Source organism: Chiloscyllium plagiosum, chromosome 23 (assembly GCF_004010195.1).
Source record: "Chiloscyllium plagiosum isolate BGI_BamShark_2017 chromosome 23, ASM401019v2, whole genome shotgun sequence".
NCBI classification, from domain to species: domain Eukaryota; kingdom Metazoa; phylum Chordata; class Chondrichthyes; order Orectolobiformes; family Hemiscylliidae; genus Chiloscyllium; species Chiloscyllium plagiosum.
Genome location: NC_057732.1, coordinates 7,790,587 through 7,816,624, shown reverse-complemented (window position 1 = coordinate 7,816,624; position 26,038 = coordinate 7,790,587). Strand labels below are relative to the sequence as shown.

The following is a 26,038-nucleotide window of genomic DNA, read 5'->3' as shown; positions in this document are numbered from 1 at the left end:
AGCCATGCATTCATGCTCTGTCCTCCTATTCCTGCCCTCACTAGCTCATAGCACTGGGAGTAATCCAGATATTACTATCCTTGAGGACCTCCTTTTTAAATTTCTGCCTAACTCTCTGTAATCGCCCTTCAGAATCTCAACCTTTTCCCTTCCCATATCGTTGGTTCCAATGTGGACAATGACCTCCTGCTGGCCCCTCTCTCCCGTCACCCTCTCTGAGACATCCTTGATTCTGGCACCAGGGAAACAACACACCATTCTGCTTTTTCTCTGCTGGCCACAGAAATGTCTGTCTGTACCTCTGACTACAGAATCCCCTAACACAATTGATCTCTTGGAAGCCAATGAACCCCTGGTTGCATTAGAGCCAGTCTCAATACCAGAGACTTGGCTGTTTATGCTATGTTTGCCTAAGAACCTAATGTGGAAAAATGTGATGTTATCCTCTTCATTAGGGGAAGCAGGTATGGAAGGTATTTCTGAAATGCTAAGAGGTTGGAAAGCAGAGATATATGATAGGATTTTGTCAAAAAGCACTGGAGGTTATCATGCAGGTGCAGCAAGTTACTTGGAAGGTTAACAGAATTTTCACCCTTACTGCAAGGGGATTTGAGTACAGGGGTAGTGAAATCTTGATTCGATAGTTACACCACATCTGGAGCAGTGTGTGCAGGTTTGGATTTCTCATCTCAGGAAAGTTATTATTACCGTACGGGAGTGCAGCAAAGGTCCATCAGGTTTGTTCCCAGGATGGTGAGACTGCCCTATGAAAAGAAATGAGGTGATCTCATTGAAATTTGCAAAATACTTGAAGGGATGGACAAGCAAGACAAATCTGCTTTTTGGGGAGTCTCGACCCAGGAGTTACAGTTTAAAAATAATTGGGATGCCAGTTCAATCCAAGGTGAGAAGAATTCCTTTTACTCTGAGCGTTGTGAACTTTTAGAATTCTCTACCACACTGTGGAAGCTTAGTCTTTGCCTATGTTTAAGGTAAAGATTGATAGATGTCTGATCATCAACTATATGCAGGGCTATGGGGATGGGGTGAACATATTGAATGGCAAGGCAGGCTTGAATGGACTGAATGGCCTCCTCCTGTTCCAATGTTTACACTAAATGTGGGATGGTGTAGTGTTACATCACACTTCGGGAATCTGAGTTAATGGAGCCAACATGCAAGTTGTAGCCTACAGCTCTACTTTACTTATAGAATCTCTACAGTGTAGAAAGAGGCCATTTGGCTCATCGAGTACACATCAACCCTCAAAGATCATCCCACCCAGACCCAACACCATCTCTGTAACCCTGCATTTTCCATGGCTAATTCACCCATCCCACATAACCCTGGACACTATGAGCAATTTAGCATAGCCAATTCACCTAACCTGCACATCTCTGGACTGTGGGAGGAAACCAGAGCAGTCAGGAAACCCACACAGACACGGGGAGAGTGTGCGCACTCCACTCAGACAGTCACCAGAGGATGGAATTGAACCCAGGTCCCTGGCGACGTGAGACAGCAGTGCTAACCACTGAACCACTGTGAGACCTTATCATTTCTTCCCATCATGTGGTTGACAGGAATCTCTCCTCACTACTGACTGCCATTCTTGGAATAAGTTTATAATCACTTTGTTTTATCACATTATGAACATACCTTTCTTGGCCATCAAGTCCTGGGTTAGCCTTAAACTCAGACCTTCTGGGTTAGAGACAGGGACATTACCCATTGTGCCACAAGACATCTTCACTGTTAGTGAGAAAACTGTTAGTGGGAAAATCAGTATCACTTCATAAAATTGCTACAGTTCCAATGTAAATGCAGCTTAGGTTTCGAAGCTAAACTCAACCTTAATGCTTATCCTGAGACATGTGACAGTGCCATTATAGGCAGCGGTCATCAACAGGAAGGAGAAAGAAAGATGATGGTTTGAAACTGGGGGAAGGGACAAGGACACAGTCTATGAGAAGTGTTTTCAGGATACAATGAAAGAGAGAGGACAGTAATCGGAGATGGAACATGGGGGAGATGACTAAATGAGTGGCTGTCCATCATAAAAAGCAATGAAAAGTTGCTGAAAAGATGAGAGGTTACCTACAGTGAGACATAGCTGCAAAGATCACACGTAGGAGGTAGGGGGGCGAGGCGGTCTTTGAAATATTCAAAGAGGAGGACAAACATTTTCTATTGCTGTTTCTGAATTGCAAATGGGTGACTGTCTCTGTAGGTTGGCATAGAAACAAGGTTATTGTTCACAGTTTCCATGGTGAACCTAAGCCTGCACATGTTCTGCTTCTTGTCAAATGACCCTTGTGGAAGATCAGGGTCAAACAACCTGTTCTCATGTCCTCTGGATTCTATTTTCCCTTCATCTCCTGTTCTACCATGCTGTACATTCCATTGAGTATGGAAATCATGCTCACTGAAAAATAAAATTTGTCAGTTACGATTTACCTCTGGTGACCTACATACATTTATCTACTTCATTAATTTTTCTCAAGACAGAGTCAATCTATAGAGGTGAATCGATACAGACACTTTCAACTGACATCCTATCATTTTTACTCCCACGCCAACTCTCTCTCTCATGTGAGCAAAGAGCTTAGCATTTCTTTGCACTGATTCTAAGGCATTAATGTCATCAAAACAGTGGCTCCATGTATTTTAATCTGATTGTCATACTTACAACATTCCGTTTAGATCTTAAATGTGTAATAAATTGAAACCATACCGATCTGAAACCATTCCCTCTGCAATTTCACAGACAAGGACAAAGAGGAGAATGAATGTGAGAATCCATCGAAAACTGTGCCCAGGGAAGTGCAACCATGTGTTATGGTGGATCTGAACCTTTGAACTTTGGCTTCCCCAACCTGAAATTGAAAATGCAATTTGGTTTTAGAAAATAGATGAAAACAAAACACAAATCTGAAGAAAACATATTGAAATATGCTTTAAAAAGCAATTTTGATTTTGGGTGATTGTACAAAGCAAGCTATATCAGATCAGCCTCTCATTGTTAATCTCTCATTTTGAATCACATCGATTTCAACATTAAAAAAATTGAGAGAATGTACTCATGGGTGGTATCCAATATCACTCACTTTACTCTCGTGCCCAGAATCAAAATTATTGCCATCAACTCTAAACTGCACACGACATATATTGGCTTAAACATGCTTTTGCTTTGGTCCATGATTATAGAGTATTATCTAGTGTTATAATCTAGAGACCCCAATGGTTATGGGGAAATGTTCAGTTGATGTTAGTATTGGTCAAATCAGATTTCCAACAGAAGTGTGGCCGGATATATCATCATTTCTGAAAAAAATGTTTACTGAAGTGATCTTTTACTGAAATATAAGTTCACAATGTTGCAATCTTTGTTTTAACAATAAGACAAAACAAAAGTTTATTAACAACAGAAATGAAAACAGAAATGGGAGGACAGAATTGAAGTAGAAATGATACTGTGGAAATTATGGGGTTAAAGACTGACAAATCACCAGGGTCTAATAATCTACATTCCTCATGAGTAAAGAAAATGGCTTTGGAAATAACGAACGTTTTGGTGCTCATCTTCCAAAATTCTACAGAGTAGTTCCTACAGGTTGGATGGGGCAAATGTAAGCTGAAAATGTGTTGCTGGAAAAGCGCAGCAGGTCAGGCAGCATCCAAGGAGCAGGAGAATCGACGTTTCGGGCATGAGCCCTTCTTCAGGACTTCTTCCAGCAACACATTTTCAGCTCTGATCTCCAGCATCTGCAGTCCTCACTTTCTCCTGGGGCAAATAACTCCACAATTTAAAAAGGAAGGTAGAGAAAACAGAGTTTCAGACCAATTAGCCCAACATTGGTAGTAGGGCAAATGCTAGAGTCCATTATAAATTATGTGTTTAAAAACTATTTGGGAATAATTAATGGGATTTGACAAAACCCCAGTTTGGGTTAATGAAAGGCAAATCATACCCAACAAATCTCCTGCAGTATTTTTAGGATGCAACTTGTCATTGAATAGACAAGGGAGAACCAGTGGACGTGATGTATTTGGATTTTCAGAAAGGTTTTGGAAAGGTCCTTCGTAAGAGGTTAGTGGGCAAAGTGAAAGCTCAAGAAATGAATTTATGTTATGGCTTGAGAAACATAGAAAATAGGTGCAGCAGTAGGCTATTGATTGACAGACAGGCAGCAGAGAATGGAATAAATGATTTTTTTTCTTAGTGACACGCAGTTGGGCACCAGCCATTCATGTTATATATAAATGACCTGGATGAGGGAACCAAATGCAACATTTCCTAGTTTTCAGACAAGACAAAACTGGGTGCGACTGTTGAATGTAAAAAAGCTTCAAGCTGATTTAGACAAATTGAGTGAGTGGGTAAACACATGGCAGATGCATTTAAATGTGTGCTAAATGTAAAGTTGTACACTTTAATGTTAAAACGGAAAGGTGTGGTATTATTTAAATGGTGACATATTGGGAGATGCATATTTCCTGAGGGATCTGGGTGTCCATGTACACCAGTCAGTGAAAGTAGACAGGCAGGTGCAGCAATTAGAAAGACAAATGGGATATTGGTCTTCATTGTCAGAGGAATTGAGTTCAGAAGTCGGGATTTTTTTCTTCAGTTATACAGGCCTTGATGAGATGACAACTTGAGTATTGCATGCAATTTTGGTCTCTCTACCTAAGAAAGGATATACCATAGAGGGAGAGCAGCAGAGCTTCACTAGGCTGATACCAGAGATGGGAGGACTGTACTAGGAGGAGAGATTAATTCAACTGGGCTTCTATTCACTTGAGTTTAGGGACGAGTAGGGAGCTGATTGAAATGTATAAAATACTAACAGACACAATGCAGGGAAGATGTTTCCCCTGGCTGGGGAGTGTAAAACCAAGAGAAGCAGACTCTGATAGAACAGTTAGGACAGAGATAAGGAACCATTTCTTCACTCGAAGGGTAATGATCCTGTTGAAGTCTCTATCACAGAAGGCAGTGGAGGCTAAACCTTTGAATATTCAACATACAGGTTGATTTTTTTTAGATTTTAAAGGCATCAAGGGGTATAGGAAGTAAGCAAGAATAGAGGATCAGTAAGCGTTGAGATAGAGGATCAGTCATGATCACAACTGAATGGTGAAGCAGACTCAAAGGACAGAGCGATCTACTCCTGCTCCTGATTTATACATTTCAAATGAAAATAAATAAGAGGAAAAATCACTATTTCCTTAATACACAGGCTCAATTATTTTAAACGGACAGCAGAAATAACCCAAACATGGTACTGTTTACAAACATTGCTGCAATTCTAAGAACATCCAGTACTGCACCCGTTCATTTTAAGAGAGAGATTTGTCTGCTTGATCTTACACTTGGATAGTTTGAAGTGATTAAAATTTTAACTCATCTGCAGGAAGTGTAGATATGTTTTTTCTAATTATTATTACATTTGGGACTTAGTTTCCTTCCAGTGCAAAATTATCCCTGACACTTAAACCTCAAAATCTTAACTTTATTCTTTTCCACTGACAGAGTCCCCACACTTTGGTCTGAGACTAATAATAACTTCTTGCTCTGAGATCATTTCGTTACTTTAAACTTTCTCTTCTCAGAAATGCCACTTGGCACATGTTACTCAATTAAAAGGCTTCTCATCATTTTTGGAACTTAATATATGCTTTCCTCCTGAATGTCTTACCAGCATGACTCTGGAAAGTTCTCTCCCTAGGAACTCTGAGCAACTGCCTCTTTGGAATTATGGGTATTGTAGTTTTTGTTTATTTTACAAAAAAGCTAATTATCAACTCCCACACACCCCACCTCCAACTCAGATCTCCAAGAACCCAAACTCAGCAAAAGCATGCTAGTGCACATGCCCAAACATATACCTCAGTGACATACAGTAGAAAATTAAGTACATATAAAATGGGTGGCACAGTGGCTCAGTGGTTAGCACAACTGTCTCATTGTGCTAGGGATCCAGATTCGTTTCAAGCCTTGGATGACAGTCTGTGTGGAGTTTGCAAGTTCTGTGTCTGTGTGGGTTTCTGTCAGGAGCTCCAGTTTCCTCCCACTGTCCAAAGATATACAGGTTAGGTGTATTGGCCATGTTAAATTGCCTGGCTTCTGCAGGCTATGTGAATTAGCCATTGGAAATGAGGGGTTATAGGTGTAGGGGATTGAGTTTGGGAGAGATGATCTTCGGAGGGTTGGTGCAGACCCGATGGGCCGAACAGCCTCTTTCTGCGCTGTAGGGATTCTTGATTCTATGTCGTCCATCGTGGCTATAGTCCATGTGATGCAAGTTGGCTGCATCATGGAAGTCTCACAATCCATTTACATAGAGCCCTGATAGCTTAGGATACATGATCATTATTACTTTATTTCACAGAGAAAGGAATCAATATCTATTACCTTACTGAATTACTTTGCCCCAACACAGAAATGGCAATTTAAAGAACGTTTAGTTTCCCTCAGACAGATCAGTTTCATTTATTGATTTACATACAAGGCGCACATTTTACTGACTACTTAGTATTAATACTGTTTTAATTGATAAGTAAAATTAACAAATTAATAATTAATTATTGTTACATTTAGTTTTCTATTTGTCTACCAATTGTACAAATAACCTCTTCTTCAGTGAGTTTACACCCTCTGGGAGACAATTTCTGAGGAAACTCTCCACTTGATAAATGGATGATTCTCAAAACCTGCAGAAATAGCGTAAAGCAGTCTTTAATTATTGAGCCAGAAGACCTCTGCTCAGCAAGCTCCCCAGATGGCAGCATTAAGAGTGCTGTATTACTGAATTTCAAATTGAGTTCTTACCCAGCTGAGCAGAACTCTTTAGGAAGGCTAAATGAGTTGAATCACAATAAGATCCACAATCTAAACTGTCTACTTAAAACTCAGAAGTCACATGACACCAGTTTAATCATCCATCAGGTTTATTTGAAATCAAAAGCTTTTGGAGTGTAGCCCCTTCATCAGGTGAAGTGAGAGAGAAGCTCACAGATACAGAATTCATGGGCGGACAGATCAAGGGCTGAGAGATGAAAAGATCATGCGAAAGGTCTAAGTGGATTGTCAGATAATAAGTCTCTCCTGGTGATCAAATGTGTCACACTGTCTAATGCCCTTGATCACCTGGAGAGACTTATTATCTGACACTCCACTTAGACCTTTTGCATGATCTTTTCATCTCTCTGCCCTTGATCTGTCTGTCCATAAATTCTGTATCTGTGAGCTTCTCTCTCACTTTGCCTGATGAGGGGGCTACACTCCAAAAGCTTGTGATTTCAAATAAACCTGACGGATGATAACCTGGTGTCATGTGACTTCTAAGTTTGTCCACCCCAGTCTAACACTGGCAACTCCACATTATGTCTAATTAATAAGACCATTAAGCCATGAGACACAGTAGCAGGAGCAGAAACATGCAATTGAACCCATCAAATCTACTCTGCAATTCAATGAGATCTTGGCTGATCTGATAATCCACAACTGTCACATCTCTGCTTTACTAAAAGGAGCCTGGTAAAGATGGCAGCCATCATATGTTGTTACACAACCCCGACAGAGGCTTCAGACTCTAGACCCCCTGCCCCAACTGTATTGTGTACAGTTCTGGTTGCCCATTACAGGAAGGATGTGGAAGCATTGGAAAAGGTGTAGAGGAGATTTACCAGGATGTTGCTTGGTCTGGAGGGAAGGTCTAATGAGGAAAGGCTGAGAGACTTGGGTCTGTTCTCATTGGAGAGAAGAAGGCTAAGAGGGGATTTGATAGAGACATCCAAGATGATCAGAGGATTAGATAGGGTTGATAGTGAAAGTCTTTTTTCTAGGATGATGACATCAATTTGTACGAGGGAGCATAGCTACAAATTGAGGGGTGATAGCTTTAAGACAGATGTCCGAGGCAGGTTCCTTACTCAGAGAGTGGTAAGGGCATGGAATGCCCTGCCTGCCAATGTAGTTAACTCAGCTACATTAGGGACATTTAAACAATCCTTGGATAAACACATGGATGATAAGATAGTGTAGGGGATGGGCTTAGATTAGTTCACATGTCGGCGCAACATCGAGGGCCGAAGGGCCTGTTCTGTGCTGTATTGTTCTATGTTCTAAGTTCTACTCTGCTGGCTACCTCCTCCCCCTCCCTCCTTCTGGATATGTCCCACGTTGCTGTTGGATGTATTCCTATCCTCTCTGCTTGGCTGACCTTTATCTCTCTCCCCCACAGTTCGCAGTATCCTATCAAGCTACTTGTGTGCAAATCGATCGCTGTCCCACCTAGTGAACAGATGCAATGTTTCCAGCAGTGGTTCAACAAGAGCAGTCTTCCAGTGCCCTAATCTATAGCCAGATTGTATTGTAAAGAGATGGTCAAGGCCCCCACTACTTCCCCTTCCTTTTACTCATCAATGTGAGACATGATTCATTCGTGGCAATTCATCACTTTCAAAGATGCTAATTCAGTTCACACTTCCTCTCTATATTTCTCCCATCCAGTGTGACTTGCAGTTTGTGATATCCCATGCACCTATGACCCTTGATCTAAGAGGTCCCAGGGTTGGGAGGATCTGTGGAGAAGCCTTGGCTTCTCTGTTATTATACAGATCCTGTAGGCAGTACACACTGCTATCACTGTAAACCAGTGGTAAATGTCATGAAGTTGAAGTGGGTGTAGGTGTAATCATGGAGTCTGAAACTTTATTGCTGGAACAGCACAGCAGGTCAGGCAGCATCCAGGGAACAGGAGATTCGACGTTTCGGGCACAGGCCCTTCTTCAGGAATGAGAAGGGCCTGTGCCCGAAACGTCGAATCTCCTGTTCCCTGGATGCTGCCTGACCTGCTGTGCTGTTCCAGCAATAAAGTTTCAACTTTGATCTCCAGCATCTGCAGACCTCACTTTCTCCTCGTAATCATGGAGTCTGCCTTGTCTTGGATGGTGCTGAACTTTTGAGGGTTGTTGGCATAGTACCCATCCAGAAGAATTGAGAAAATTCCACCACACTCTTGAATTGTGTCTTATCAGTGCTGAAAGATTTGGGCATGCCATAGAATTCCAGTCTTCAACTTCTTCTTATAGATGTAATATTCATATGGCTGGCCCATTTAGGTTTTTTGTCAATTGTAACCACCAGGATGATGATGGTTAAAGGTTTGCCAGTGATCCCATTAGTGTCAAGAGGAGGTGGTTAGTCTCTCCTTGTTCTGAAATGGTAATTATTTTGCCCTTAAATGCCAGCTAATCAGACCAAGCCTGAACATTGTCCAAATACTTCCTAAGGTCAAGCGAGTCATTTGCATCCCATTTTTGGAATGTTAATGATTTTTAAGGCCACTGTTTTACTGAGGTCTGGAAGAAACCAAGTTGAACATCGCTGAACGGGATATTGATGAGCAAGACCACTGCATTTGGCTAATAATAGAGAATAGGCTGATGGGGCAGTAGTTGGCAAGATTGGATTTGTCTGGCCTGTTGTGAACAGAACACGCATGGGCAATTTTCAACTTCCACAAAGAGTCAAAGAGCCAAACAGCACGGAAACAGGCCCAACAGCTTAACTTATCCACGCCAACCAAGTTTCCCAAACTAAGTTAGTCCAATTTGTCTGCATTAGACCCATATCCCTCCAAACCTTTCCGATCCATGTACCTGTTCAAATGTCTTTGCACCTGCAACTACCACTTCCTCTGGCCATACATGCACTACCTTCTATGTGAAAAGGTTGCCCCTCAGGTTCCTTTTGAATTTTTCCCCTTTCACTTTAAATCTATGCCCTCCAGTTTTGGGCACCTCTGCCCATAGAAAAAGACCTTATCCACGTCCCTCTTGATTTTATAAACCTCAATAAGGTCAGCCCTCAATCTCCTAAACTCCAGGTCAAAATGTCTCAGCCTATTCAGCTTCTCCTAATAACTCAAACTTGACAGTCTTGGTAACATCCTTGTAAATCTTTTTTGCACTCTTTCCAGTTTAATAACATCCTTCCTGTAGCAGGGTGACCAGAATTGTAATGCAATGCTCCAAATGTGGCAATATCAATGTCTTGTACAGATATAAAATGACACCCGACTCCTGTACTCAATGCTCTGACCAATGAAGGTAAGCATGCCAAATGTCTTTTTCTCCATCCTGTCCACCTGTGACACCACTTTTAAGGAATTATGCATTTGCTTCCTTAGGTCTCCCTGTGCGACCACAATCCCCCAGGGCCCAACCATTAACTCTGTATCCTTCCCTGGATTATCTTGCCAAAATGAAATACCTCACATTTATCTGAATTAAACTCCATCTGCCATTCCTTGGCCCACTGGCCCAGTTGATCAAGATCACATTGTATTCTTAGATAACCTTCTTAAACTGCCCACTACACCATCAACTTTGGTGTCAATCATAAACTTAGTAATCATGCAGAATCCCAGAGGCGTAGTAGTACTGGGACAGCTATGTTAGATTGATAGTTACTTCTGGAGCAGTTCAGTCTTCAGCATTATAGCCAAAACAGAGTAAGGCTCAAAGCCCTTGCAGTGCCCAGTGCATTTAGTCATTCTTAAAATCACAGGCAGTGGATGAAGTTCAATGAAGATTAGTATCTATGATATCAGGAATCTCAAGTAGAGGCCTATGTGGATCATCAATCTGGCACTTGTGCCTGAAGGCATTTGCAAATGCTTAATTCTCACCTCTACCACTTGGTTGGATTCTATCATTATTCACTATGGGAAAATGAACACAGGAATTAACAGCAGGGTTAGGTGCCTTTCAAAACCCCAGGCCCACTCTGTCATTCAGTGAAATGATCAATGATCTGATTGTAACCTCAAATCCATATTCCTGTCGACCATAGGCTTACATCCTTGCTAGTTAAGAATCCATCTACTTCTGCCTTAAATGTATTCAAGGACATTGCTTCCATTTTCATAGCTTGTAGAAGATCATAGAATAGCAACAGTGTGGAAGCTAGCTGTTTCCCTTTGAAGGACATCCCACTCAGACATACCTTATCCCTGTAACCCTGCATTTCTCCTGGCTAGTCCATCTAGTCTGCATATCTTTGGACACTATGGACAATTCAGCATGTCCAATCCACCTAACCTGCACATCTTCAGAGTGTGGGAGGAAGCCCACGCAGACACTGACAGAATGTGCAAACTCCACACAGACAATCACCTGAGGTTGGAATCAAACCTGGTCCCTGGTGCTGTGATGCAGCATTGCAACCCACTAAGCCACTGTGCCACCCCTTCCTTTGCAGGAAGCAGGGTTCAAAGACTCATGCCCCTCAGAAAAAGGTAGCTTTATCAAGTTAGCATCCTATTTTGAACTATTGCTGCTTGTGGTGTGCCCTTGACTTTTTACTGAGCTCTGGTAATCCCCTGCCCTGAGGCAATAGTAGATAGAGTGAAGGATCATGATGTTGATTGTGAAGTTTCAGATTGTGATAGAACATAATTCTGTTCCCGGTGCCTTCAATGCTTCATGGATGTCTGGTTTTGAGCCACTAAATCTGTGGCTAATTTATTCATTTAGCCTACTAGCAGGGCCGTGCAAACTGCTGGAGTTCATCTTCCTTGTGAAGCTGGGATTGTGGAATGGTCACTCTGACTAATACGGTCATAGGCAAATCTGCCTGAAACAGGGAAGAGTCAGGCCAACTTGGTGGTTGTCTTACCACTTGTCACAAGTCCAGTCCAGCAGTTGACAAAATACGAAAGCTGGGTAAACAACCACTATGGGAGCATCATTTACAGTCATTGGAAAAACAACATCAAAGCAACACTAGTTAATATTATAGTCACTGATCATTCCAACATCATAAAAAAATACTGCTTCTGATATATTTAATGTATTTTCTGTTCTGTGGAAAAATAACCTTTATCAACATCAAATATAGCAGTATTCATTTATTAGACAGCCCCATCCTTTACATAAATATTAATAACAACTCCTCACACTCCATCGCAAGATAACAAATCAGTTTTTTTTTATGATGCAATTGTGAAATGGTGCAATAGTGGAGTATTTTTAAGTACTTTCTGACAGTAAATGATTCATTTTATGGATTTGTGAAGGCTGCTTGTGAGTATAATTTTTTTTGCGATCTCCATAATCTCTTAGATCAAGACCGAAGGATAATTATTAATACACTCAGGAGAAAGCAAAAGAACTCCAATTAGAAGTGGCATACGTCTTCTGCAGAAAACCATTGCGGAAAAGAAGATTAACCAGTTTTAGTTAGACAGTTTAGATATTTTCCTTGTACATAGTCATAGAGTCATACAGCACGGAAACAAGTTCTTTGGTCCAACCAATCCATGCCGAACATAATCCCAAACTAAATTAGTCCCACCCACCTGCTCCTGGCCTATATCCCTCCAAACCTTTCCTATTCATGTATCCATCCAGATGGTCTTTTATATTTGATTTCTGGTGATAGTCTCAATCCTCTTTCAGTTCTATACAACATGTTTCATCCTTAGTTACTTTTATCGAAAGGAGACAACACTGCATCAGAACTAATGGCTGTTAAGTGTTTTATATCTGGAATTTGATAGATTAAGAAACAAAGATTTACATTATGATCTCTTCTAAAGTAATCACAATTTTAAAAAAAAACTATTTTAGGTAACTTCATACTTGCACAGGATCTGTTGTTCCTGTTGTGATTGTAACGAGGTCAGCCGAGTGGACCTCAGAATATGAGATCCATGATCGGACCAGATTAACAGGCCCAAGCAGGGACTCCTGGCTGACAGATGTAAACAGGAACGTCATAGATTCTGCTAACTCTTAAGAGCTGGCTCTGAGGAAGCTGGGCCAGGGTCAAGTGTGTGAATAAAGGGTGACTTGGTAACAGGATAGCAGCCTCTGTGGAGTTATTTCAGTTCCCACATGATTTTATTCTAAAAGTTAATTCTTAACTGACCATTACACTCAGAATACAATGTGTTTCGGGATATTCACCAAATTCTTAGTAAATTATGACTACAGGTACAATACCTCAAATCCAGCATCCTTTGACTGTGCCAGAATTTGGGTGTTTCCAGGTCAGATGAATCAGTCCATGGGCAGTTCAGATCAAGCCAGGTAAAGTTGCAAGGGGGTCAAGAGATGCATTTTGTGAAACTCATTGGGGGCCTCTCCGTACCAATGCAGGGCACAGCTGCAGAGTCCAGGTAAGATTTTTTATTACTCAATTAGAATTAGGTGTACCGGACAGTCAAGAAGGTTACCTCAAAGTACGATGAGATCTGGATCAGATGGGCCAATGGGCCGAGGAGTGTCATAAATGTGAGATGCTGCATTTTGGAAAGGCAAATCAGAGCAGGACTTATACACTTAATGGTAAGGTCCTGGGGAGTGTTGCTGAACAAAGAGACCTTGGAGTGCAGGTTCATAGCTCCTTGAAAGTGGAGTCTCAGGTAGGTAGGATAGTGAAGAAAGCGTTTGGTGTGCTTTCCTTTATTGGTCAGAGCATCGAGTATAGTAGTTGAGAGGACATTGGTTAGGCCACTGTTGGAATATTATTTGCAATTCTGGTCTCCCTCCTTTTGGAAGAATGTTGTGAAATGTGAAAGGGTTCAGAAAAGATTTACAAGGATGTTGCCAGGGTTGGAGGATTTGAGCTATAGGGAGAGGCTTAATAACTAGGGTTGTTTGCCTTGGAGCCTTGGGGGCTGAGGGGTGACCTTATAGAAGTTCATAAAATCATGAAGTGCATTGATCGGGTAAATAGATATGGTCTTTTCCCTGGGACGGGGGAGTCTAGAACTACAGAGCTTAGGTTTAGGGTGAGAGGGGAAAAATTTAAAAGGGACCTAAGGGGCAACTTTTTCACGCAAAGGGTGGTGCGTGTATGGAATAAGCTGTCAGAGGAAGTAATGGAGACTGGTACAATTCCAACATATAAAAGGCATCTGGATGGGTATATGAATAGACAGGTTTTAGAGAGATATGGGCCAAGTGCTGGCAAATGGGACTAAATTAATTTAGGGTATCCACTCAGACGAGTTGGACCAAATGGTCCGTTTCCTTGCTGTATGTCTCTATGACTCTAACTAATGCATGTAGATTAGAAAACTTTCTGGTTTCAAATGCTGCCGATTTTTGGTACCCAGATTGAAATACCCTACCTGTAAAATTCATAGAAATACTCAAAGCTAATTGTCATGAACAGGTGCTAAAATAAAACCAAGAAATGCTGGAGAAGCTAAGCATGTCTTGCAGAATCTATGGAGAGTGAAGCAGACTTAAAGTTTCAAGTCCAGTTTTGAGTATCCACAGTATTTCGCTTTTACTGGTAGGTACAATTTGGTTAATCTTGTTAAAATTTCTTACTTAGAATAATAAAGAAGAGCAAAGCAAGTAAAAAAAAAGTGTTCCCAATACATAAAGAATTTCTAAACACATTGTACAATCTGCCTTATTGCACTGTTAACTAATTCAATCTCCTGAAGGAAGGTTCTGCATTATTCTTTCCTACTATTGGAACTTCAAGAATATCACAACCTCTTCCAGCTTCTCAATCATTTTCCACCACACCCAATTCTAAACTATCTGCACATTTCCACATTTAGCAAAACCTGCTTTACATCCTCTTTTGATCCTCCATTGGGAACTAAACAGGTTTAATAGTCTGAGCTTGAATCCCCACAAGGCTATTCATTCTCATTCCAAAATTTCAGATTTGTAGATGTCTTCTTGAGGTTTCTCATTGTTCAAATCACTCCACAGCTACACCCCTCTTATTTCCGTAATCCAATCTAGCTCTGTAATCTGCTGAGTAATTTGCACTCCAGCAAGCTTAGCCACTTGTTTAATAATAAATTATTGATTTTATAATTATTTGAAACAAACTAGTTGATCGATCTTTTCCTATTAAGTCTACTCTATGATTGGTATATCAGGATTTCATTTAAATTGATGTTGTAGCCAGTGGAGTAGTGGAGCCAAAGACAAACAGTGCACTAATCTTATCTTGGTTGTAACAATGGGACCAGATGGCTTTGAGGTGGTACCTAGATAATGTTGCCTTAGAGACTCCATTACTCTGGACTATCAGGACATTGGTGAGATTTTGATATTATGGCACCACTAAGAATGAGATGGCACTGAAAGTCACATATTTTGTCAATGGAAGCAGTGTGCTACAGGTTATGTTCTCAAATTAAACTCTTACAGGATAGGTCACTAACCTAGAACATAACCCTCGAGACGTATTTCCAGGAGGCTTATGTTATGGACCAGACCAAACCTCCTCAAAATATATTAAGATAGTCTAGATCTTAATCTTTTCTTATTTTAAAGCAAAGAGTAAAGTGTTGAAATCCAGATGCAAATTGACTGGTCAAACTACCAGATTTAAAGTAAAACAGACTTCATTCCTACCTTGTAGTTAAAATGCAACAAAGAAAAAATAAAGAAAAGATTGGCTTTGCTATAACGCTATCAAAATGTTTAACCAAATAATAGATACACTCACTACTACTAATTAACTGATTCAATACAGTAACATCCTATAAACACTTCTTTTACAAAGGCATATTCAGAAAAACAGATTGTCGAGCATGCAACTCCAACAGCAGGAAAAGCACCCCCCCGCCCCCCCGCTTTTTGCTGGAGGAAAACACAGCTTCCACATCTTCAAAACCCCAGCAACAACTGCTGCTACTAAAAACTAAAAATCCTGGTTCTATAGGAGCTTGAACCCACCCATTCAGGCTGCATCTATTGTTTTGACTTTTTAAAAAAAGGTCTCACAAACTGTTTACTCTAGTGGCTCTGCATAGAGCGCTCACCACTTTTGTCTTGAAACTGCTCTTCAAAAACAAAAGGAGAAAATACTCCTCTTAAAGCCATAGTATCATTACTCCTAAAGAACAATAAAATCCAGGCCAAGCTTCAGATCAAATGCAATATAAAGCTGAGATGGAAGGAGGCCTGTGATGAGGCTATAACCATGGGCAATACAGAAAGAGATCTTTGCAAGGGAGTTCGCTTCCTTCTAGACTTCAGCAGCCACATTAACAGTTTGAATGCAATGACTGTGCTAATTAACAACTATTTAAATACCTGCACAAGCAGTTTGTCTGTGTGAAAATCAATCATATCCAGCTAGCATGCAAGAGTCGAAAAAACAGCGCTTAATAGGTCTCAGTCGTCAAATTCGTGGTCCCTGAAAGCTAGTTCAGGAGTTTGGAACTTCTGAAGTGAATGTATGATAAATGTGAAAACAGAAGTTGATGTTATCGATCAGGAAGGTCAAGAGAAGCAGTCAGTCAGTGATCAAAACAGCAAATGGAAAATGAGACTAAGTGAGCTGAAGATATAATTCCTGCACCTGCAGCAGGGACAGAAGTTAAAGGTTCACGATAAACTTCAATTGTTGATACAGCTTTAGAGCATCTGTTATCTCAGAAGAAGAGTACAAGCAGTACCTAAGTGTCATCTCCTTATGTAAAACTGCTGTGAAACTGATGAGTTCTTCTAGTAACAATATTCCAGGTGAAGTTAGTGTTGGGCTGGGATATAATGAGGCATCCTTCACTTGAAGTTGGTCATAGTCAATGGGAACAAGGTTCGTCTGATAGAAAGAAATTGTCTTAAGACAACACAGTTAAACTAGTCAGGATCAGAATGAGTACCTCAGTAGAAATGCTAAGAGAGCACAAAAAGGTTTTGAATAAGGAGGAAAAAAGATAACATAACCTTCACTGTGATATTAAATATCATAAGTTGAGTTCTTACAATTGCTGTCACTGTTTCAAGATTTAATTTTTCACCCCTGAGTTATCTGTGAATAATACAAATGACAGGCCAGTATCTACCAAAGAAATTAGCGAAGAAACTCGATGAGGCATTGCTCAGTAAAGTATTCACTAATGTGATGATTGATTGACCTAACAAGTGATGATGTTAAGAAACTGCAGGAGTATTTCATACTTAGAAATGAACTGCATGTGCAACAAGACTATCTCCTGAGGGGTTTAAAAAAGCAGAATTATGCCAAGGTTGAGAGAAAGATGGCTAGAGGAACTTCACCCAGAGCACACAGGGATAGTCTGTATGATGGCAATAGTCAGAAGTTATTATTAATACCCAAGAGATAGTTAGATATATGGAAAAGTTGGTGTAGTCTCAGAATGAGAAATGATCCAACTAAGGTTCCTTTCATTTAATAATCAAAGGCTGCTTGATGCCACTCAGTCAAATGTTGCCCTGATGTCAAGTGTAGTCACTCTCATTCAACCTCTGGAGTTCAGCTCTTTTCCCATAATTGGACTAAAGCTGTAATGAGGTCAGGTCCAGGTGATATTGGTAGATAACCAAATAGCAGGTTTTTGCCATGTAACGGATGGCACTGTTGAGAAACCTTTCTGTCCCTTTGCTGATGATTGAGAATCGACTAAAGGGGTAGTAATTAGCCAAATTGGATTTGTTCTGCACTTTGTGGATAGGCCAGACCTGGGCAATTTTCCATATTGTCAGGTAGATGCCAGTGATATGACTGTCCTGGAACAGCTTGGTTAGAAGCATGGTTCACACTTGAGTAAGAGCTTTCAGCACAACTGCTGGAATACTGTCAAGGCCACAGCCATTGCAATATTCAGTGCCTTTCGCCATTTCTTGATCACATGTGCAGTGAATTGAATTGGAGGAAGACTGGCATCTGTGATGCTGGGGACTTCCAAGAGGAGAACAGAGATGGATCATCCACACTGCACTCCTGATCAAAGATTGTTGCAAATGGTTCAGCCATATGTTTAGCACTGATGTGCTGGTCTCAATGACATATCCCCTCTACTTGGTTTTTTTAACAGTCTGCCTTCATTCATGGCAGGATGGGGCAGGACAACAGAGCTTCAATCTGAAACATGAGTCATGGGATCACTTGGCAAAATATGTATTATAATGAACAAAATGCTGGAGATATTCAGCAGGTCTGGCTGCATCTGTGGTGTTAAAGCAGAGTTAGCATTTTGGGTCCAGTGAGCCTTCTTCAGAACATATATGTACTGTGGTGTTTCCACTGCTTAGCATGTTTCTAACTCAATGTTTTCTGATTTACTAGGCTGGTATCTCATTTTTAGGAATGCCCGATGCTGCTCATGGCATACTATCCTGTACTCCACATTGAACCAAAGTGGCTTAATGATAATGCAAAGAAGAATATCCTCAGCAACAAGATTACAAGCTGGGCTTGAATAACTATACCACATTGAATCCTTACAGTGTGGAAGGTATTCGGGCTATTCGACCCATTGAGTTCACATTGACCCTCCGGAGGGCATCACATCCAGACCTACTACCCCCTCCAATCCCCATAATCCTGCATTTCCCATGGCTAACCCACCTAGCCTGCACATCCCTGGACACTATGGGACAATTTAGCATGGCCAATCCACCTAAGCAGCACCTCTTTGGACTGGGAGGAAACCCATGCAGACACAGGGAGAATGTGCAAACTTCACACAGACAGACAGTCACTCAAGCGTGGAATCGAACCCAGCTTCTGTGAGACCGTAGCGCTAACCACTGAGCCACGCTGCCACCTCACATGAGCTCCAGAGACTCAGAAAAGCAGCTCACTCCAGCTCCTCAACAGCAACTACGGAGGGGCAATAAGTACAGGCTTTGCCAATGATGTCCACATCCTCTGAACAAATAAAAATTCTGCTGCTCTTGTGGAGTAACCTCAGTAACCTCATGGGTTCCCAGATTTGAATTGTTAGATCTAATCTAAATCTACCCCAGTTATCACTTTTGCCATACCTTATAACAATGGAGAGTATCCTCAGTGTGAAGAATTCTGTGTCCACAAGTACTGTACATTGATCATTGCCGCAAGCACTTGTCCTGGACAATCTTTCCATGTCACTTAGGTCGCTGAGGATGGTTCGGGGAGGTTTTTGCCTCGATTTGCTTTCTTCACACCCACGATTTGCTGACACAATCTTCATTCCTGATGAAGAGCTTATGCCTGAAACGTCGACTTTCCTGCCTCTCGGATGCTGCCTGACCTGCTGCGCTTTTCCAGCGCCATACCTTTTGACTCTGACTCTCCAGCATCTGCAGACCTCACTTTCTCCTGTTACAATCTTCAAGAGTGGGCAAGCTCAGACATTACAGTTCCCCCCACCCAGAGTCCATTCTCTGAGGCTCTTCCATGTAGCATTCGCTCTGGAGCAATGCACTTTCTGACTTTTAAGCCGGTCCACTATCCACATGGTAAAAATCAGGAGTGTGATGGAATACTCCTCACTTGCCTGGATGGGTACTGCTCCAATAACACTCATGATACCATCCAGGACTTTGCAGTCCACTTGCTTGATATCCCATCCAGCACCTTCAACATTACAACAGCATGCAGTGACGGCAGCATGTATCATCTGCAAAATGCATTGCAATAACTCACTAAGGCCCCTGCAACTACATCTTCTGAATACTTGATCTCTACCATCTAGAAGGACGAGGGCAACAGATAACTGGGAACACTGAAACCTGCACAAGTTCCTATCCATGCCACTCTGCGTCCTGACTTGGAAATATATCCCAGCCCTAATCCCAACACTTCACTATTGCTGACTCAAAATCGCTTCCTAACAGCACTTTGGGTGTCCCTACACCCTAAGGTTGGCAGCCGCTCAAGAAGGCAACTCATTATCCCCAGAGTAGCCAGGGATGAGCAATAAATGATGGTCCAGCCAGTGACATCCATATCTTATGAACAAATGTTTCAAAAAAACTAATTACAGAGATAGGGATGGGCCAAGGCCAAGGAGGAATTTGAAAAGAAGGATGAGAGTTTTAATATTGAGTCACTGTGAGACACTGGAGGTTAGAAAACACAGACATGATGGCCGAATAGGATTTGGTGTGGGAAAGACAATAGGCATCAAGGTTTTGGGTGAGCTGCACAGAGCACGGAGGTAGCTGATTAACAGTATCCAAGAGTCGGCTTCAACAATTTCAATTTCTGACTCTAAGCTCATTTCACAGCTTCCACTTCCACCCAGTCATTGGCCTCCCCTACACTCCTTCGTGAAGACACAGATGTGGAAGCGATCCTGGGTTCAACACTTATGGACTCCATGAGAAAGCTCCAGTATTCAAAGTTTTCTCCACTACCTGAACATGTGATGGTTACACAGGCTAAGGTTCACTATGTAAGGAACTCAAGAATGAACAGATGACATTAAAACTGAATTAATACACCTGAAAGATGCAATACAACTGTTACTCCATGAATTGCTATGTGACTATTTAGCATACCTTGTTACTGATAAGGCACCAAGATGAGGCTGCTTATTGAGCAGCCATGTCCAAATTAGACGAATATCAGGCATGATTTTTTCATTGTAGTTGTCCAACTATCTGGCATTACTGCAAGAGACTAGGTAAGAGCTCATTCTTGTTGTGTCAACTCTCCATTCAGTCAGACATGACAACCTTAACATTTACTCTGTTTCACCTCCCTTTTTTTTGTTAATACACATCCCAAATTTCACAAGAACTGCTAAACCTTGGGGAAAATTTAATCCTAACCCCACCCAGAGATAAAGAAGTCAGAAGATGGGGTGAGGTCGTTGAAATAAAGCATTTCATTTTCTCACAGCTCAACTTCTGCTGGTCACCATTGGAGCTATTTACGAAATAGATGGCGTTCCCACTGGAAGCAAGCAGGAGCCTCAAATTTATTTATTCTGCTTTCTTGTTATATCAGTGGGATGGCAATAGATTTCTGCTTGGATCTTAACCATTTATAATTTGTTGGGCATTCTGAAGCAGGTCAGCATTGGAAGTGGGGGAATTGTGTGGGTCACAAAGAGGGCCATGATATAAGTCATACCCTCTAAGTCTCACAGGAATACCTACAGCCATCTGTTTTGAGACTCTTTCCACTCATCTCCCACAAGCTGCTCCAGAAATCTTCAACCCACCAATTATCTGTCCTGGAATGAACCGCGGTCTGTTGCTGGGCAGGAGAGTACACACTTGGTAGCTCCTGGCTGACCACCAGTTGACGGCTGACCAGTGGCATGTACTGAGGTCGAGGAACTACAGTAACCTAGGCCATCAAGTTTACGTTGCACCCATCACCTCCTCCTTGCCTGCACAAACAAATTGAGAGTTAAAATGCCTTTATTTAGAATTATTCCTTGCAGGTTGTTAAATCAAGCATTACTGTGGCCCTGACTATACATTAAACTGATGGAGACTACTCTTTAACAGCCAATATTTCTGAAGGAAATGAGGAATGTTACCTTTTTTTTCGCAAGTAGATTATTGCATGGTCTGTTTAACAATCCTGGCTTGAAAATAGTGACCTTGATAATTACATATACATACTTTTTTTGGTCTGCTTCATGCTGAATGATATCTTAGAGGTTTCCAGACTACTGCTACAGTATTCACATTGACTTGTATTATCTATAGCTTGTGCAGGTTTCCTTTGGGAGGTCAACAATTGGGAATGGAAGAGACTTTCCCATACTCTGAACATTGATACCCAAACTAACCTACAGACCAGATTGAATGACATAGACATCAAATGTTTTCATATCTTTTCCACTTTGAGATTTCCAATCTCTGAAGCATTGTTTAAGTTAAGAGATTTATTCCTCCTTAATCTTTGCTATCCTACCCTGTTATGAGTGATCAGTCCATATTTTAGCTTATAAAGCCTCAAATGAAACTGTCTATAGCTTTATCATACCATTGCATCCATCTTCACCCTACCTCATATTTCCTACATTACTTCACTCCAAAAGTGCTTAGTTGGCCATGGAGTGCTTCCAACAATCCTGAAAGGTGAAAAGCACTGTATAAATGTGATTTGTTCTTATTGAGCAACCATGTCCAAATTAGACGAATATCAGGCATGGTTTTTCCAAACTATCTGGCATTACTGCAAGAGATTAGGTAAGAGCTCACTCTTGCTGTACCAGCTCTCCATTCAGTCAGACATGGCAAGGACATAAAGTATACCTGCCCAATATGGATGGTTGCAAGCTAACTGAATGCAAATTGCTGGGCTTACATCATTGGCACTCACTGCCTTTAAGGGTGGTAGTGGCAGAAACCTTCAGAACATTTAAGAAGTATTTAAATGTGTAGTTATGATGCCAAAGCGTACAGGTGCTAGAGAATGAGTTTGATTCACTAGGTGCTTGTTCCTCACATAAAGATGAGGAAGGACACCACTTTGACTAGGACAACACATCCATCCTAGGACATGCCCAACAGAGACACGCACAAAATTTCCTAGAGTAAGGCATACCAACTGGAATTCTATCAACAAACACATAGAATTGGACCCCATCTACCATCATCTGAGAAAAAAGAACAGGAAATTACATCAACACAGGAAATTACATCACCAACACAGGAAATGACACCACCAACCCAAGGAAACCTAAACACAAATAGAAAGCAGGATGTAACACCACGCTTCACAAAACGCTCACTGATGATGTTACCTAGTATAGTGACGAAACGTTGGGAAACGGACCTTCCAGCTCAGTCAGCAAACTTACATCCAGTGCTTGTTTTTGACTAGCACAGGCTTGATGGGCTAAAGGGCCTGTATCCATGCTGTAGATCTCTACAAATCTAACACCTGATATCTTTTCTGGAATTTGCACCTATACAATGCTGGTACATTCCTATCAGGGAAATTGCTATAGTAGCAGTGTAGTGATTGGAACCAGGTGGATTTTATTGACTATGAGATCCTTGATTGGGGTTGCTAACCTGGGCCAATCAGGGAGCCATGGCTGACAGGTGTAAACAGGGGATTCAGATTCTCCTCACATCAGGGACTGACTCCAAGCTGGCTGGCCACAGCCAGTGTATTGTGCACATGTAAATAAAGGATGACTTGGTGACAATACTGGCCTCTGTGCTGTTATTTGAAGCAGGGAGCGCCTTTTAAAATTTGAAATAGCCTCTGCAGTTGATCACAGAGCAAATGCCTGTTTTGTCTGAGAGAAAAAAAAATGCTCTTTCCTTTATCTGCACATTCCTGACAATCCCTGAAGTAATAGATCTAAGTGCTATGAAACATACCATAGCCATCTTCTATCTGTAATCAGTTGTGCTGTGAGAGTTCTGTTTAGAATAAGTCTCACAACTTGATCTCATAAGATTCCGTGGATTAGGCATCATGAAGGACAAAGGCCAAATGCCCTGTTAGATTCTGTCAGCATTATTCGAAGCCTGAAAGAAAGTGTCTGACCTATCCAAAGCAGACCATTGCTAGTAAGCTGTGAAAATAGACAGTAGTGTAATTCCTTTTAAATCCATAGCAAGTTTCAAATCAGTGAATAATACTGAACATTAAAATAGGCTTCACGAATACAGATATTGCATTGAGAGAAGCCACCCCAAGGATGTGGAGGTTGGGTGGATTATCCATGCTAAATTTCCCATTGTGTCCAGGGATGTGTAGACTAGATGGGTTGGCCATGGGAAATGCTGGGTTACAGGGATAGGGTGGGAGGTGGGTCTGGGAGGGATGCTCTTCAGAAGGTTAATGTTGGTTCGATAGACCGAATCTCCTGCTTTCGCACTGTTGGGATTCTATGTACTCTTGAGAAATCCTATTAGTGAACCAGAGTCAAGTGAATAATTAATTTTATAGATGGCCTAAGTTCAGGGGAAAGGAGTTGAACAATTTTGACTATCAAAACCATTCTATTAGTTGCTTAAGTGACTTACACAGTAGAAAATGTTTGTTTTTCTCATAATGGAATATTAAAAGAGATCAGCTGGACATATCTTACACAGATGTTGCTGGGCATGGAAGGTTTGAGTTATAAAGAAAGGCTGGATAGGCTGGGACTTTTTCCACTGGAGCATAGGAGGTTGAGATACGACCTTATAGAGGTTTTTAAAATAATGAGGGGTATAGATAGGGTTAATGACACCTTGGATGGGAGATTTCAAGACGAGTGGTTACATTTTTAAGGTGAGAGGAGAGAGATTTTAAAAAAGACATGAGGGGCAAATTGTTTACATAGAGGGTGGTTTGCATGTGGAATGAACTTCCTGAGGAAGTGGTGGACGTTGGTACAATTAGAACATTTAAAAGAACATTTGGATAAGAATACAAATAGGATAGGTTTGGAGGGATATGGACCAGGAGCAGGCAGGTAGGACTAGTTCAGTTTGGAATTATGTTCAGCATGGACTGGTTGGACTGAAGGATCTGTTTCTGTGCTGTATTACACTATGACTTTATGATCCAGTTATCAGGTCACCTTGTTATGCATATTTATTTCAGATGCAGTTAAAGGTTTAGTCAAAATGCTTTAAAATTCTGTACGTATTATAATCCAGTGGCTGTACTTGAAAAGTTCTATCATGTAAATCAGTGAAACAAAAAGAGACTGAAGGAACATTTCCTAAAAAAAATTAAATTGTATGTGATGATATCATACATAACCACTTCCTTAAACATGATCATGCTAAAAAGCATTGTTTAAGACTTACTGTGAGGGCTTTGGGAAAAAAAACATCTTGCATTTATGTAACCTCTTTCATGTCCTCAATACTTTACACCCAATGATGAGGAGCTATTTCTGAAATGTAGGAAAGGGGTAACCATTTCTGTACAGGAAGGTCTCACCAACAACAATGCGATAATGGTCAGACAATATCCAAGAACTCCCCACCTATGTTCAGGACACCATCCACGCCCTCCACCTCCTCCATGATTTTCGCTTTCCCGGTCCCCAACGCCTTATCTTCACCATGGACATCCAGTCCCTGTACACCTCCATCCCCCATCACGAAGGACCTAAAGCCCTCTGCTTCTTCCTTTCCCACCGTACCAACCAATACCCTTCCACCGACACCCTCCTTCGACTGACTGAACTGGTCCTCACCCTGAACAACTTCTCTTTCCAATCTTCCCACTTCCTCCAAACCAAAGGAGTAGCTGTGGGCCCCAGCTATGCCTGCCTCTTCGTAGGATATGTGGAACAGTCCATCTTCCGCAGCTACACTGGCACCACCTCCCACCTTTTCCTCCGCTACATCGATGACTGTATCGGCGCTGCCTCGTGCTCCCACGAGGCGGTTGAACAGTTCATCCACTTTACCAACATCTTCCACCCCGACCTCAAATTCACCTGGACCGTCTCAGACTCTGCCCTCCCCTTCCTAGACATTTCTATTTCTATCTTGGGTGACCGAATCGACACGGACATTTACTATAAACCGACCGACTCCCACAGCTACTTAAACTACACCTCCTCCCACCCTGCCCCCTGTAAAACGCCATCCCATATTCCCAATTCCTTCGTGTCATCCCATTCTCCCAATTCCTTCGACTCCGCCGCATCTGCTCCCAGGAGGACCAGTTCCATAAACGCACAACCCAGATGGCCTCCTTCTTCAAGGACCGCAATTTCCCGCCAGACGTAATTGACGATGCCCTCCACCGCATCTCTTCCACTTCCCGCTCCTCCACCCTTGAGCCCTGCCCCTCCAACCGCCACCAGGACCCCACTGGTCCTCACCTACCACCCCACCAATCTCCATGTACAGCGGATCATCCGCCGTCATTCCTTCGCCGTTCCAACGGGAAAAGGCCGAGAACTCTCAACCTATCCTCGTACGACTTATTCTCCATTCCAGGCAACATCCTGGTAAATCTTCTCTGCACCCTCTCCAAAGCTTCCACATCTTTCCTAAAGTGAGGCGACCAGAACTGCACACAGTACTCCAACTGTGGCCTAACCAAAGTCCTGAAGGTTCACGAGATATTATCATTATTTGAAACCTTGGACAGAAAGTGGACAGAACCATGAATAGTTTTACATTTGCTTGGTATTTCTGTACTGTGTATGTAAGAAAGAGGAGGCATTGTATTAGTTTTATTTTCAGGTTTTGTAAGTGGCATTGTACTATTGGAAATTTGTTTACAAGCATTTAAATCGAACTTTTAAAACTTCTTGAGCTGAACAGGGATAGGAATGAAAAATATCTTTGCAACTAGGCAAGGTATCCCAGACAG

The 26,038-nt window shown here is 41.6% G+C and overlaps 1 protein-coding gene across 5 annotated transcripts in view; it reads right to left on the bottom strand.

Annotated features, from left to right (window-relative positions):
* The window catches only part of LOC122561588 (ATP-binding cassette sub-family C member 9-like), a 196,034-nt gene that overhangs the window by 168,424 nt on the left and 1,572 nt on the right, over positions 1 to 26,038 (bottom strand). For all 5 annotated transcript variants that reach the window (XM_043713432.1, XM_043713427.1, XM_043713430.1 and 2 more), the window contains exon 2: positions 2,735 to 2,876. In XM_043713432.1, the coding sequence (XP_043569367.1) occupies positions 2,735 to 2,876 (142 nt within the window). The remainder of the gene's footprint in view (positions 1 to 2,734; positions 2,877 to 26,038) is intronic.